The 16,034-nt window shown below is 43.1% G+C and overlaps 3 protein-coding genes across 6 annotated transcripts in view; 1 reads left to right on the top strand and 2 right to left on the bottom strand.

The window, feature by feature from the left end:
- gstcd (glutathione S-transferase, C-terminal domain containing) overlaps positions 1–7,566 on the bottom strand; it is a 183,524-nt gene extending 175,958 nt beyond the window's left edge. For both annotated transcript variants that reach the window (XM_084317986.1, XM_084317987.1), the window contains exons 1-2: positions 7,488–7,566; positions 3,874–4,312 (exon numbers count right to left, since the gene is read on the bottom strand). In XM_084317986.1, coding sequence (XP_084174112.1) covers positions 3,874–4,299 — 426 coding nt within the window. In that variant the 5' untranslated portion in view covers positions 4,300–4,312; positions 7,488–7,566. The remainder of the gene's footprint in view (positions 1–3,873; positions 4,313–7,487) is intronic.
- Positions 7,567–7,958: 392 nt separating this feature from the next.
- Positions 7,959–14,109, top strand: ints12 (integrator complex subunit 12). 3 transcript variants are annotated; one of them, XM_084318086.1, is made up of 7 exons: positions 7,959–8,093; positions 8,507–8,670; positions 8,829–9,005; positions 10,453–10,640; positions 11,228–11,387; positions 12,022–12,159; positions 13,227–14,109. In XM_084318086.1, the coding sequence occupies exons 2-7, from the start codon at positions 8,515–8,517 to the stop codon at positions 13,779–13,781; spliced, it is 1,374 nt and encodes a 457-aa protein (XP_084174212.1). In that variant the 5' UTR covers positions 7,959–8,093; positions 8,507–8,514; the 3' UTR covers positions 13,782–14,109. The 3 variants fall into 3 exon arrangements, with proteins under 3 accessions (XP_084174212.1, XP_084174211.1, XP_084174210.1); XM_084318085.1 differs by having other exon boundaries at positions 12,013–12,159; XM_084318084.1 differs by having other exon boundaries at positions 12,007–12,159.
- Positions 14,110–14,488: 379 nt separating this feature from the next.
- Positions 14,489–16,034, bottom strand: part of arhgef38 (Rho guanine nucleotide exchange factor (GEF) 38) — a 26,855-nt gene continuing 25,309 nt past the window's right edge. The window contains exon 14 of the mRNA XM_084318069.1: positions 14,489–16,034. This exon is cut by the window's right edge and continues 377 nt beyond it. The gene's annotated coding sequence lies outside the window, so the exon portion shown is untranslated.

The following is a 16,034-nucleotide window of genomic DNA, read 5'->3' as shown; positions in this document are numbered from 1 at the left end:
GCCAGGACAACAGCCTGCTCCTGAACATTGGTAAAACCAAGGAGCTGATCGTGGATTATAGGAGAGGACAGCAGGAGACACACACACCACTGATGATAAACGGGGCTACCGTGGACAGGGTGAGCAGCTTCAAGTACCTGGGGGTCCACATCTCAGAGGACCTGACATGGTCAACACACATAGACACAGTAGTAAAGAAGGCGAAACAGCGTCTCTACCACCTGAGACAGTTAAGGAAGTTCAGAGTATCGGGGAAGATACTCCAGTCCTTCTACTCAGGAGCTGTAGAGAGCATCCTGACCGGAAACATCACTGCCTGGTATGGAAACAGCACGGCACAGGACAAGAAGGCCCTACAGAGAGTGGTGCGCTCAGCCGAGCGTACCACGGGTATTGCACTACCCCCCCTGCAGGTTCTATACAACAAGAGGTGCAAATCCAGAGCCTGCAGGATAATGAAAGACCCTCACCACCCCAATAACAGCCTGTTTCAGCTGCTGAGGTCAGGCAGACGCCTGCGAACCCCAGCTACTAGGACAGAGCGGCTTAGGCTCAGCTTCTTCCCCCAGGCCATCAGAGCCATGAACAATGAACATTGAGTGCTCAGAACATTGAACTGTCCACACACAAGCACACATGAACACACACACGACACGCACACTGTGCACGCTCACACACGAGCAGCCACTTAACACTTTAACATGAGCGGGCACACACTCATGTCGCACACACGCACACTTATGGCCAAAGGAAAGGACACTTTAAATTAGAATAACAGGAACAGTGTATTGCACTACCAAAGCTAACTAGCATGTCCCACATGCTCTGTAAATAACTATGTACAGATACCGAGATGTCACTCCATGTTACCTGCTACCTGTTACTGCACAATGTTGTTTCCTTCTTTTGATTCTATTATATGTACCACTGTATTGCACATCGTTGCGGGCAAGACCACCCGCATTTCATTGTATACCTGTATGCCGTGACAATTAAAACTCTTGACTTGACTTGATTTTGTCACAGGAAAGATTTGCCTCTAGGATGGAACCCAGGTAGGTAATTTCATCTTTCCTTGTGACAATATTGTCACCCACTGTAACTGAGAAGACGTCGGTCTTGCTGAGTTTTTTATTTGAACCGAAGAGAATGGACTCTGTTTTGCCCATGTGTAAGTTTGTTATCAGCGAGCCATATGCAGATTTTGCCTAGTTCCGAGCTGAGGGTTTTTTTAACCTGCAACTTGTTCTTGTCAGAGACCAGCAGGGCTGAGTCGTCCGCAAACAGGAACAAGTTGCAGTCACAAGCTGACGACATGTCATTTGCTTAAATTAGGAACAGTAGCGGTCCTAGTATGCTTCCTTGTGGAACACCACAGCTCACTGTGAGGGGGGGGGGGGGTAGAGTACCGTTTACCTCCACCATCTGTTCTCTCCCCTCCAGGTAGGATTGCATCCAGCTCACTGATAAACTATCAAAACCAATTGCTTTTAGCTTGTCAATCAGAATGGAGTGATTGACAGTGTCGAAGGCCTTTTGTAGGTCCAGCATGACCATGTCGCAGTATTTGCCCGCGTCCACCTCTTGTTTGATGTGGTCGTTCAAATAGAGAAGGCATGTGTCAGTGTAGTGGGATGTTCTGAAGCCAGATTGGAATTCGTAGATTAGATTTTTTTCCGCCAGGTACTTTTCGACCTGTTCGTAGACTATTTTATCCATGACTTTCGAGATGGAGGTAAGAATAGAAACAGGGCGGTAGTTGCCTGGGTCTAATTTGCTGCCCTTTTTGTGCAGAGGGGTCACTCTTGCAATTTTGAAGTCCTTGGGGACGTGTCCCTGTTTTATGGAGAGGTTTATTATGTGTGTGATGACTGGGGTGATGGCGGCTGCTGCGTCTCTGAGGAATTTGGAGGGGATATTGTCATGGCCAGTGGCCATGTTAGGTTGGAGGGCGCTCAGTTTTTTGAGTACCTCATCTGTTGTTACCATTTCTAGTTTGAAGTCGTCTTTGCGGGCCCCTAGGTTTTTGTAGTATTCTACTATGTGTTCTACCCCATAATGCCCTGAGTGGGAGGGTAGTTTGTTTACAAGTGTTTTAAACAAACTACTAGATTCTAATCTAATCTAATGTAATTTCAGTAATGCTTAAAGGTGCTATGCATTATAAATGTCATTTTTCAGTCTCTAGCATTGTATTATAGTAATAGGAGTTCGTATCAATGTGTTTTTGGGCCTAAATACTATATTGGCGAATTCCTCAGCTACAGCCCATCCCCTCTTTGCCTCTAGTAAATCAGGTCATGTTGATTTGACGACCTGGTGCACGTCACAGGGCGCTGTTTATAGCGCACGGTGATGTGATTGGCTCTGTGGTTTTAGTAATGCCCGCCTCCATTCTTGCTACCTGCAGGGTGGAAGGTTTGTCCAGAAGATCACTAATCAGCTGAAGCCTGATGCGGTTCCCTCGGTCTTCGACAGACAGACCGGCGTTAGCTCTCGGGACTCGGGAGCGATCGCTAGCTACTTAGCACCAGCCGGGGCCGGTGTTAGCAACCGGGAGCGTCGTTGAGCATTCAGCCTGCTGGCTACCTATATCCACTTCAACCAGCGTCGCGGAGCATTCAGCCTGCTGGCTACACAGCTTGTCGGTGTGCTAATAGCCTCTGCAAGCTAACGGTAGCTGGCTCCAGGCTATTAGCACATCGACAAGCTGCTGGAGCTCCCGACGCTCGGCTGGTTGAAGTGGATCTAGGTAGCCAGCAGGCTGAATGCTCCGCGACGCTCCCGGTTGCTATCATGTGCAGGTCCTCTTCTCAGACCTGTGTGGCAAAGCACTGCACACGCATCATGCAAGCTACACATCGCTGCATGTTGATCAATGGTGGCCCACTCGGTGCATCACAGTGGGCTACTATTGTGCTAACAACAACCGCGGTGTCCGGCTTGTCGGCCGGCATGAGTGCTCGATTTGGGGTGGTTCTCTCCTCCTTGTGTGCCCCCGTTCTCGCGGGTGTCCTGCCGGGGAGCTTGTGGACGCGACAACAGCGGCGGCCGTAGCGTTAGTTAGCTCATAGCTATTGTGTACCACTAGCGTTACGGCGGGCTCGAGCACCCTACGGCTGCCGCCGTTGTCGCGTCCATGGGCTCCCCGGCAGGGTACCCGTGGGGACGGGGGTGTACAGAGAGGAGATAACCATTTTGTGTCGGGCGTGCATGCCGGCCAGCGAGCCGGACGTCGGGATATGTTGTTAGCACAATAGCTACCAAGCTAAGCTATGTTAGCTTCTAACGGTGTATACACAATATGTACAACGACACAATGATTTACATTATTACAAATATGGTAACGTGGTTGTGGCTTTTACAAATAGTGGTAACATATATATAGATAGACAGTACTGCTACATCTCTATATTTATGACATACCATATTTGTATTGCTACAGTACTGCTCAGTACTGCTATGATGGAGACCAGAGAAAGACTTTCGTCTTGTTTACATCAGGGTCCCCCAATTTCAATTCATGGTAACATTTTATATATATATAGATAGACAGTACTGCTACATCTCTATATTTATGACGTACCATATTTGTATGTAACCTGAAACCTAATCTCTGACGGGGAGATGGGCGGAGCTATTTGGTGGGTGGCTGTCACTCAAAGCATTCTGCCAGAATGGGTGGAGCCAAGCCAATAATAGCCTGCTTTCATGAGGCTGAAAAATGCTGGTTTTGAGTACAAGATTAGAAATATAAAACAATGATTATTTTTGGAATAAAAATTACAGATGTGTTACATAGACTCACAGGAAGTGTGTAAAGTTGCCCAAATAGTGCTAGGAATAGCAGTGCATAACCCCTTTAATACTAACCTCAGCACAGGCCTTTAGGCAGGTCTTCTTAAAGCCCAGCAAAGCCACCACATCCTTCCTGCCAGGGTCGGCCTCAACGGTCCTGTGGATGATGTGGCGAAGCACCACGGCCAGCCCCGCCCTGCAGTACCCCCCCGACTCGTCCACGATGGCAGGGAGACGACAGCTGCTCACCAACGGGGGCAGGTCCTCTGATCCGATGTCACAGACCTCCAGTGACTCTGGTACCTGACCTCTCCATGGCTTAGAGTTGGCAGGCTTGGCGGTGACCAGGAAAACTTTGAAAGACTTACACTCGCAGTAGGACAGGAGGAACAGGGCGATGGAGGTGTGCAGGGGGAGGGATGGCTCCTCGTTTTGAGAGCAAACGTCCAAATAGAGAGACTGCTGCTCCTGCTGTGGCTGCTTGGGGTCTGTGTGCTTCATGATGGAAAAGGTCCTGTGGAGTGAAGCGAGGGAGCAAAGCATGGATAATAGTGGATACAGGGTGAATAATTATTTATATATTCGCAAATGTGCTGCTGTTATCAGGGGTGGGTTATGAACACAAGGGTCCCTGAGCGTAAACATGAGGCCATGCCTCACTCGCTCTCAAACAACCCCCCAAAAAGAGACAAAAACAAAAGCTTTCTGCACACACAAGACACAACACCACAATCATTCTGTCTTACCCCCTTCTCACACACTGCTTCGAGCCTAATCTTGACCCAAATGTGATATAGCCTAGGTACTGTAGTTGACCAAAGTGCTATACAGACCAGGGTAAAATTACAAGAAAAGAGAAGAAAAAGTGTGCACATAGGCATCAATACACACAATAGTCCATAGGCACAAATCAACACATTAAAAACAATAGATCATAGGCATAGGTACAAAACACCACATCAGGGGGATCCGAATGCTAGAGGATAAAAGTGTGTTTTGAGCCTGAACTTAAAGGAATCACCAGAGGCTAGAGAATAAAAGTGTGTTTTGAGCCTGAACTTAAAGGAATCAACAGAGGCTAGAGAATAAAAGTTTTTGAGCCTGGACATAAAGGAATCAACAGAGAGGCTAGAGAATAAAAGTGTGTTTTGAGCCTGGAGATAAAGGAATCAACAGAGGCTAGAGAATAAAAGTGTGTTTTGAGCCTGGACATAAAGGAATCAACAGAGGCTAGAGAATAAAAGTGTGTTTTGAGCCTGGACATAAAGGAATCAATAGAGGCTAGAGAATAAAAGTGTGTTTTGAGCCTGGACATAAAGGAATCAACAGAGGCTATAGGGAATAAAAATGTGTTTTGAGCCTGGACATAAAGGAATCAACAGAGGCTAGAAAATAAAAGTGTTTTTGAGCCTGGACTTAAAGGAATCAAGTCAACAGAGGCTAGAGAATAAAAGTGTGTTTTGAGCCTGGACTTAAAGCAATCAACAGAGGCTACAGGGAATAAAAGTGTGTTTTGAGCCTGGACATAAAGGAATCAACAGAGAGACTAGAGAATAAAGGTGTGTTTTGAGTCTGGACATAAAGGAATCAACAGAGGCTAGAGAATAAAAGTGTTTTGAGCCTGGACTTAAATGAATCACCAGAGGCTAGAGAATAAAAGTGTGTTTTGAGCCTGGACATAAATGAATCAACAGAGGCTAGAGAATAAAAGTGTGTTTTGAGCCTGGACTTAAAGGAATCAACAGAGGCTAGAGAATAAAAGTGTGTTTTGAGCCTGGACATAAAGGAATCAACAGAGGCTAGAGAATAAAAGTGTGTTTTGAGCCTGGACATAAAGGAATCAACAGAGAGACCAGAAAATAAAGGTGTGTTTTGAGTCTGGACATAAAGGAATCAACAGAGGCTAGAGAATAAAAGTGTGTTTTGAGCCTGGACTTAAAGGAATCAACAGAGGCTAGAGAATAAAAGTGTTTTGAGCCTGGACTTAAAGGAATCAACGGAGGGGGCAGATCTGACAAAGAGGGGGATGTTGTTCCACAGTGTAGGCACTGCAACAGCAAAGGCGCGGTCGGTCACCCCTGAGCTTAGATTTAGGGACGGCCAGGAGCCCCAAGTCAGCCGACCTGAGCGACCTGGTTGGGGAATATGTGGGGTTATGAGGCATTGAGGTCTGTGATGTAGGAGGGAGCCTGTCCATTTAGGCCTTTAAAAACAAACGTTTTTTAAACAAAAAACTAAATTCTGTACTGTACTGGTAGCCACTAGCCAGTGGATAGAACAGGACTAATCATTGAGCTACACGGGACTACATGTACAGGTCAGGTAGGCTACATGTTAAGTACCTGGTATATTAATACTTTCTGCGCCAAAAGCGAGTATACTCGTGTTTCGCCGGCAACGCTTGAGCGCCAATAACGAGTATACTCGTTTTTGGATCCTTTGATCTTTTTCCTTTGATCCCCGTTCTATACACTCAGCCGGAGCTCCCTAGGTCTCCCTGGCTCATCTGCCTACGTTGGAATTGCAATGGCGATCGAATCTCACCAGGTGGCAGTATCGCCTACCTTTTGAACTGGGAACTGGGGACATTAACGTGTGTTGTCGGGCCTTACAAATAAATTTGATTTTTGTCTTGTCTTGTGATCCACTCCGGCTGTTTCTGCCTAGGAGTGGATCACAACATAGCAATCGGTGGAAGATTTGGTGCCTCAGAGCTATTATTTCCCGTATGGTAGCCATGCCGAATATACACAAGTAATTGCGATCGCCATGGGATCGACTGGGATTTATTCATTTTGGAGTACTTTCTGACTGAGGTAAGGTCTATCTTAGGTAACCTGCTGGTATTTTTTTTACGTAAAACATGCTTCTGTACCGATCAGTGTTGTAGTTTACCGGACGTAAAACTTGATTTTGGTAAGGATCACTGTTTTGAGTTAAAAGCCCCCCCCCCCTTGATGATTTTGTGAAGACACATATGTACATGGTATATACCTTTGATTTGGAAGTATTTGGGGTTTCAGGGCGAGTAACCGGAACGATTTCAACCCTATGTGCATAACACCTGAAGCAACATGGCTTATTTTAGTCCCATAACCTCTGCATCCCTGGGCAGGTGCCAGAAAAGCTCATCCAGTAATAAAGGTGTTGCTGTGTGATGACGTCGATAATACTGGTTTACCCCCTCCTAATGTACAGTCTCCTCCCCATCATATGTATACTCTCTGTCAGGATCTATGGGTAACAGTACTGTATATTTGCATATCGTATATGTCACAAATGTAACAGTTCTATATACCTGCTGTATCATGTCATGTATGTCCCTATGCCATAAATGTCATGATGTCATGTTGTGTATGTCATAAATGTCTATGAATTGAAAATGGGGGACCCTGATGTAAACAAGACAAACGTCTTTCTCTGGTCTGCAGCCCCTTAACACTTGTGTGTATTGAGCCGTACTGTATTGTACCCATTCTGCAATCTGTTAAAAAGTTTTCATTCATTCATTCATTCATTCATTCATCATTCATCATTCAGCTACAATTCCTGACTGCATGCATTTGACTTGCCTACGAAATTCATTGTGCGACAAGTTTAACTGCACAGGCGTTTTATATCATGTAACAACGTTGATCATAACAGCTGTTTGGGTTCAGCTGCATACGATTACATTTGAAGTTACTTACACTTACAGTAGCTGCTGCTGTACGCACCGGCGTCTTGTTTTTACTAAAAACCCACGTTGTTATGGTAAACACTTCCTTGTGCGACTTCTTCTGTACAACCTGACTGCAAGGGAGCATAACTCCGCATTACAGCGCCACCGACTGTCCAGAGCAGTGAGAAGCATGCAGCTGCAGAGCCGCAGTGTGCTCTCAGGACCGGCGCCGCGCCTGAGGGCGTCGCTCTGCGGCTCTGCAGCTATATACTATTGGGAGCAGTGGCCATCCTTTTTAATCAACAATAAATCGTACCGTTGTAGTAAAACAAAGTTGCTACGACAGTACATTTATAGTAATATTCAAATAGTAAATACACAAATTTATATATATTCACCCTCCCATCTAAGATTAACTTCCGAACACAGTTCCGAGGTGTGTGGTTTTCGCGGACGTATTTAATCGTTGCACAGGTCACTGATAAAAAGGAGAGGAGAAGCTTTCTAACCGGAGGAGGTGGTTTCTGCCTCTTGTGTTGTTGCTTTTTAACGTTGTATATTTGTATGTCACAACACTCTTACTGGTCTAAGGAATACACAATTAAGCCATCGCGTGTGTGATAATAACGTTAAGGTAATTAAACAACAAAAACACGTTCAACTAACGTTAGGTAACGTTATAGGCTAACTGATAGCTTGATGATAGCTAGCCACTGTACATGTTTTGATTGATTGATTGAAAAGTTTATTAACAGATTGCAGAATGGGTACAGTACAGCTCAATACATACAATTGTTAAGGGGATGCAGACCAGAGAAAGACTTTCGTCTTGTTTACATCAGGGTCCCCCATTTTCAATTCATCATAATTACATCATGTCATCATCATGTAATATACCGGTTATTATACACCGTTTCAGAACCTGTCAAAACGAGTTGATTGGCTACCCACTGCTTGGCTAGCTGTGTATGAAATGTCCAACAATTAGTGGAGATCGAATATATTTCAACTTAACATTACTTACCCGGTATTCCTCCTCATCCTTAGTTGTAGCCATGGCTGCATCACTGAGTTTGGACCTAGACCCCATCTTCCTGAAGGGTCTGGGTTTCCTGCACTCCAAGAGCAAAGACTCCGTTGAGAAACTCAAAGCCCTGCTGGATGACTCCATGGCCAGGGGCAGTGATTCATCTTACCGCTCATCGCAGAAGGTAAGTAGTTTGTCCACACATCATGATTCTTGTGCAAACTTGAGATGTCCTCTGAGTCTGATGATCCTTAATTGACGTTGGTTATTGCTTGCTATTGTTCATTTGTCATATTCATCTAACGTGCATTGATTGATTGATCGTTCGTTGTGTATCTTCAGGACGTGGAGGTGTCGTCCAAAAGTTCTGTGTCGAAGCTGAGTCTCAGTAAACAGGACTCCAAGTCCTCCTCCAGCTCCTCCTCGTCCTCCAGCAGCAGCAGTGGTGGCAGCAGCAGCAGTAAGTCCAGCACCTCTGAGAAGAGCAAGAAGGAGGTCGAGAAAAGACCCTCTGAGAAGGTATTTCTGCACCAACTAGAACTCTTATCATGCACTCTCCTAATATACTAACATGTCTCTCTACTACTATGCACTCAACACTGCAGCACTCAAGTTTCAACACTTTGATGAACATTGTTACTCAGCTGATCGAGTTTGTACCCTTCCTGCTGACTTGTCACTTTGGATAAAAGCGTCAGCTAAATGACAAAATGTAGAACTTATTTAGCTCTCTGTTCAACATAATATGGTACAAAAATAAAACATTGTGCATGTGGCCAGAGATGGTTTAGTGGTTAAAGGGATGGCTCAGATTTTTGGAACCCTAGCCATATTTCTTATTTACCAATAGGGATGCACTGATGTCGATACTGGTATCTGATATTGGTCTGATACCAGGCTAAAATATAACATTGAAATTAGGGCTGTCAGTTTATCGCGTTAATTAGATTAATTAATTACACAGCAAATTATCGCGTTATGAAAATTAACTCAAAATTAATTACAACATTTTTTTTTTTTTTTTTTTATAATATTTTTTTTGTATCTCATTCATTCCATAATAATGTAGAATACACATTTACAGACTTTTTTTATTTTTTAATATGGTCCATTTGCATGTTCTTGGTATCTGATTCTAGGGAGATCTATCTCAGGGAATGTATTCCCAGTGTCAGAAATACTGTGGGCTAGATCCACAAAGAATGGATTCCCTGGTCTGCATCCCCTTAACAATTGTGTGCCGTACTGTATTGTACCCATTCTGCAATCTGTTAATAACATTTTCATTCAATCAATCAATCTGCGCGGTGATTGATTGAATGAAAATTTTATTTTGAGTAAATTGTAATGAACCAAATGAGAATATCAATACATTTTTTTGTATCTTTGACTGTGAATAACACCATGCTCAAATTGACCAGACCTGAAAAATCTAAGCAAATTAATAGATGGAAGATGATTAAACAGAAGGTTTTGTAGATACAGTACTGAATTCTGCCATCCGGACACATGCAATTTGAAATATGATTATATAATATAGAATATCAGGCATAAAATGGTTATGCGATTAAAATGCGATTAATTAGATTAATTAATTACAAATCCTGTAATTAATTAGATTAATTTTTTTAATCGCCTGACAGCACTAATTGAAATATAACAAACACGTCCAACATGCCAGAAATCAAAGCAAATTGACTTGATTTGCTGCATTTTGGCACGTTAACTCTAATGGAGAATAAATAATTATATCTCAATATCTTTTGTTCAATCTTTTTGCCCATCGCATGTGTGTGTCACTGCATGATTAATAAAGTCTTCATCTTCTTGTTGGTTATTATTATTTGATAATAATATATTATTATCAAATAATATAATAATAATAATGTAATTCCTGCTGTTTAACTGGCACTGATCGTCAACATACTTTGGCTAAGCTTACCTTCTCTCCCACGTGTTCTCCCAGGTCAGGGTTGATATGGGGGAGGGACCAGACCCTCCAAAGAAGCCACGTTTGGAGAAACAGGAGAACCGCTCCTCGCCAATCACTGTTCAGACCAGCAAAGACCTCATCCTGCCAAACATCCATGACGCTGACGAGACCAACGCTGATGACTTTGCCATGGAGATGGGCCTGGCTTGTGTGGTTTGCAGGTAAGCGTCACTAACTACTGCCAAGTATCTTGACATGTGAGCTTGTAGTTGATCTATATCACTAGGGCTACAAGTCAAGTCAAGAGTTTTATTTGTCACGGCATACAAGCATACAGTGAAATGCGGGAGGTCATGCCCGCAGCGATTGTGCAATAATACAAGTAATAAGAATAAGACATTTGTGCAATAATACAAGTAATAAGAATACGACATAACAGGTATAATGTACATAAAGTTTACAAAAAGCATGGTAAAAGACATGCTAAGGTCCTGCGATAGTGCAATACAATGTTAGCTACGGATGTGTTTCAAGCCAATATATAATTGTGCAGTATGTGGCATACATTCAATTAAATGAGATTACATTAGATTTAAATGTATTGTCATTATGCTAAGAGATATGTACAGATTATAGTGGATAGTTATGGCTTAGTGGGCATACACTTAGACATACTGCACTGTGTGCAGTCCACATGAAGAGCCACAGAGGGTGAAATGTTGTCTAATAAAGGTGTACTTGTGTACGTTTATTTTCTTTCTTTATTTTTGTATATATATATATATATATATTTTTTTTTACACCACAGACAAATGACCGTGACCTTGGGCAACCAGTTGGTGGAATGCCAGGAGTGCCATAACCTGTACCACCAGGAATGTCACAAGCCTCAGGTGACGGACAAGGAGGTGAACGACCCGCGGCTGGTGTGGTACTGCGCCCGCTGCACCAGGCAGATGAAGCGTATGGTAAGGAATATAAACGCTTATATGTTCTTATTTCCACTCTCGATACCTGTGGCCCGCTGTGCAGGATGTGAGGCAAATGGATCAGTCACACAATATCTGGACAGTGGTGCAGTACAGACACACAACCCTAACAGTGAGTTCTAAAAGAGCCGTGCGGAAGCTTTCAGTGGAATGTTTGATCTGTGTTGCCAGGAAAAGACTACGGTTGGTTTCCTGTTGTAGTGTTTGCATCAAACGTAGTCCGTTCCAGAATGCTGGTTTTTGTTGTCAAGTTGAAATAATGTATAATGCAACATGACTCAGTACATGACAACATTTCAACATCGTACTTTCAAGCCATACTGATGCACAGAGAGACTGAAGCAAGTGTGGCTGAAATCATTCCTTTCCTTGACTGGATAGTTTCCCCCACAGCATTATGGGTAGTTTACTATTAATTACCAGTTCATATTTTGTTGTCAAATCCAGAAAGTTATGTAACAACCTATTAATTTCAGTACACTGCCTACTGAACCATTTTCAAGTGTTTATTTATAGTTGATGGATTGATAAATGGATGCTGTTTACGTTGTCGGCAAGTAACCATTTGATCTGGCGTCTTATCCTCGGCGTGCGCCAGGCCCAGAAATCCCAGAAACCACCGCAGAAACCAGCCCCCGCCGCCGTGTCCACAGCCCCCGCGGTGAAGGACCCGCTGGTGAAGAAGCCCGAGCTGAAGGCCAAGCCCGACACGGCCAGCACCTTCCAGGCCTTCAAGAGGACTGAAGTAAAGGTGAGCGTTAACCCTTTCACCACCACACTACCAAAAGGGTTAACACTTTCACTGCGACACTACAGAAGGTTAACCACAACCACAGAACTAGAGCAAGCATAGCAAACCTGAAGCCTGCTTCTTTCCGATCCAAACTGGGCCAGTGCTCCCTTACTTTCTCTGGAGCCCAGGATTGGAACAAGCTGCCTATCCCCATCAAGCAGAGCTCGAGCCTCCACAGCTTCCAAGAGAAGCATCAGGAAGTGGCTCATGGACAGAATAGAGGAATAGCCCCCTATAGTTTGAATGGGTTTCCAATCAGTTTTTAGTTATTGTGGGGTATACAATTTTAGCGATAGGTTAGTCTTCTAATGTTTTAAATGTATGTGTTTTGTGTTATTGTCGTATTTTTGTTGTGGCCTAACAGCCCTGGGACCATGACGGAAATAAGGGTTTTACTCTTTCTCATGTTATCCTTTGGATCCTTGTTGTGTTTTTAATCCATCAATAAAATCAATCAATCAATCAATCAAACCCTCTTACTGCCACACGACAAAGGGTTAATCCTTTCACAACCACACATAACTGTCTGTAGTGTGGTAGTGAAAGGGTTATCCTTCTGTAGTGTGGTTGTGAAAGGGTTAAAACACTGTATCTTTGACGTCATGTAGTGTTTGCCGGGCTCCTGGCTGTGTATGTGCCGCTAACGCTTTGCTCGCTTTATACGGTACATCATCTCATTTTGCTTACTCTGACGCGTTTTATATGACCTTTTTCTTTTTTGATCAATTTTTTTTTATTATTATTAATTACATGAAAGCGTTTTATATGACCTAAACATAATATCCGAGCGACTTATTTGTCAAACACTCATCCTGAAGTTGTTGAAATGGTCCAAGTTCTCAAAATCGGTCAGTTTTCTGGGTGCCGACGTGTTGAATGGGACGTAACTTTGGGTGAAAATAATGAATTTAATGTTCTAATCAACATGTCAGCCCCCAGAAAACGTTCTATTGAAACGTTGAGAAGTTGGACCGTTGTTACGTTGTGTTGCACCATTATAACATCGTTATTATCATTTCATCCAGGCCTCCACAACATCAACAAGCCCGTCCAATAGCAGCTCCTCCTCCGCGAGTAGCGGTCTCACGGGCTGGGCCGCGTTCGGGGCCAAGACCACCCCTTCCGGTTCCACCAGCTCCAAACTAGGTCCGTCGGGTCCCAGCGGGAGCAGCAAGGCCTCCGCTCCCCCCTCCGGCCAGAAGCCCGTGGGACTGTCCGGGCTGGCCGGAGCCAAGTCTGGACCGGGCGGTGCCAAGGTGGCGGGCGGCAGCAGCAACGGGAACGGCTCCGGCCAGGCGCCCCTGAAACCCCCTCCGCCCCTGACGCTGGGCAAGCAGGCCCTGAACCGCTCGTCCAGCGGGGAGGGGAAGGCCTCGGGATCCAGCTCCCCCGGCAGCTCCTCCCCGTCCGGCCTGGGGGGCAACGGAGGAGGGAACGGAGGGGGGAACGGGAACAATGGGAACGGGTCGAAGGCTGCGGCGGGGGACAAGGTTCCCACCTCCCAGGAGTCCCAACTCAACGCCATGAAACGCCTTCAGACGATGAAGAAGAAGGTGGCGCAGAAGAAATATAAGAAATGAACGAGGATGGAGACAAAAAGAGTGATGTGTGTGTGAGAGAGAGAGAGAGAGAGAGAGAGAGAAAACACAAGGATGTAGGAAAGAGACCAGTGTAAAAACAAATGTGTACGGATGGAATTAGTGCCAGAACATGCGTTTGTATTAAAGAGTGTCTGTAACGTTGAGTAACACCATCCAATTCAATACTTGAATCTTTACTTTGTTTTAAAAAAAAAAATGCTGCTGGAGTCTGCCTGCCTCATTCTGTCCCAAAATGAATCTAAATCACTGACCAAGCAACTGTCATACTTTTTATTGACAAAGTTCATTAAATATCTTCTTTTTATAAGGTAGTTTGTCTGTCTCGACTATGGTGATTGTCCTTGGAGGGTGTTTACTAAGCAGGGATACACTTGGGCCAGTTGACCCTCGGGAAATACGGTTGTGATGGGAGGATGGAGGAAAGAGGGCGTGGCTTGAGACGGATCAATACTACGTTAAGATCTGTAACATGTCCGACATTAAAGGAAAGCTATTTAGCACATACTGTAGTCGGATCTCTTAACAAAAAAAAGGATTCAATGACTCCAAATAAATGATCGGAGTATCAACCGAAGTTTAGGACTCAAATATTTTTGTGAAAAGGTGGCATGGGTGTATCCTGCTGGCTAGCCTACAGGGCAAACGGTCAAAAGAAATTAAAAAAAAATGGAAAACTGATAACAATATGATAAAGAGCGTCTTTATTCATCACAACATAAAGTACATGAGTGAATTATATACTATATAGTTCTATATATTTTCTTTATTTTACATTTAAATGATCTAGGTACTTCATATATATATATATATAATCTTCATTGCTATACCTATTCACAACATCACCAACACTGTAGGTTACAATACGAAAAGTGCTCATTCAAGGATACCCAAGCCAAAAGAAAGTATACTTAAGTATTTATCTTAAAATGTCCTTTGTATACTAAAGTTGTACCTCGGATGTACTTAAATATATTGAAATTATACTTTTGATGTATTTTTGGTTACTTCGGCTTACCAACACAGTACACTTTGAATAGGTTTGTTTCAATAAGTACAACCTCAGTTTGGTAAACATCTCAGGGTTTTGTTAAGTGTAAATGTGTCGTAAAACATGAACGAAAGCACATGAGTACCAAAAATACATTGCATGTATACCCTCAGAAAAGTACATATATTTTCAACACACTTAATATAATAAAAAAAAATACATTTCATTATGGGGGGAAATTACACCTTTTTGACTTGGGTATAATTTAAGTCTTCTTGACAAACTACTCATTCATTCTTTCCATCAAGATTTAGGATTTAGGTTTTCTTTTACTACCTGCTTCATATTTATCAAGCTTCTCCCATTATGTGTGGTAATCTAGAATCCATGACCTGGGGAGTATTACATCGAGGATGTTAGCAGGATTACTTATATATATTATTAAATATATAAATATATTATAACTATCTTGGAATTGTCTGTAAAACTAAACTTGTAATTGACAATATTGTAATTGACCTGATCAACCTGAGCAAAATGGCTGCCGTGTGAATAATGGTCAATTAGGTTAAGGAATGTGATTCAGTTAGACATTCTAGGCTATTGACATTAATTTATAACTTAAATTATTAAATATAAATATCAAGGTTACTCATTGATAATATTTGGAATGTTATCTGGCTAACTGTGTGATCATGCTGTGTAATCACCCACAGGCCCCTCTGATAATTTCCCTTTGATATGATCCAAGAGGCAAAACTGATCCCAGATCAACACTTGTGCTCTGAACTGTTTGATAAATGAGGCCCAATGGGACTCCTAGTGCAAGATTTAGCATCCACAAAGCAAATGTGCAACCATCTTACATTCATACTTTTCAGTCTTAAATGTGGTATAAGTGGTATTTTAGTTTGTTAAAATAAGTGGTCTACATGTTAAAATAATAGCTCCACATGTCGACAACCATCACTGATATAGATTGTCTGGTCAGTAACATGGGTCCCTCCGCTCTGCAGTGAACACAAAATAACAAAAATGGTATCCCTTCCCACTTTATCCATTCAGGAGAGATAACTTTGAAGCAAATGTGTCCTTGAAACAAGTAAAGTAATAATTTACCAAATGTGTCTTGGCAAGATTTCTTGAATTAAGTATACAGTATCTAGGGTTCTTTCTCCTGATTGGATAAAGTGGGAAGGGATATCTGAAAATGTATTTTCTGTTTACTGCAGAGCGGAGGGATA

The sequence above is a fragment of the Notolepis coatsorum genome (assembly GCF_963971535.1).
Source record: "Notolepis coatsorum genome assembly, chromosome: 7".
Classification (NCBI taxonomy): Eukaryota; Metazoa; Chordata; class Actinopteri; order Aulopiformes; family Paralepididae; genus Notolepis; species Notolepis coatsorum.
This window is presented reverse-complemented; position numbering and strand designations above follow the sequence as displayed.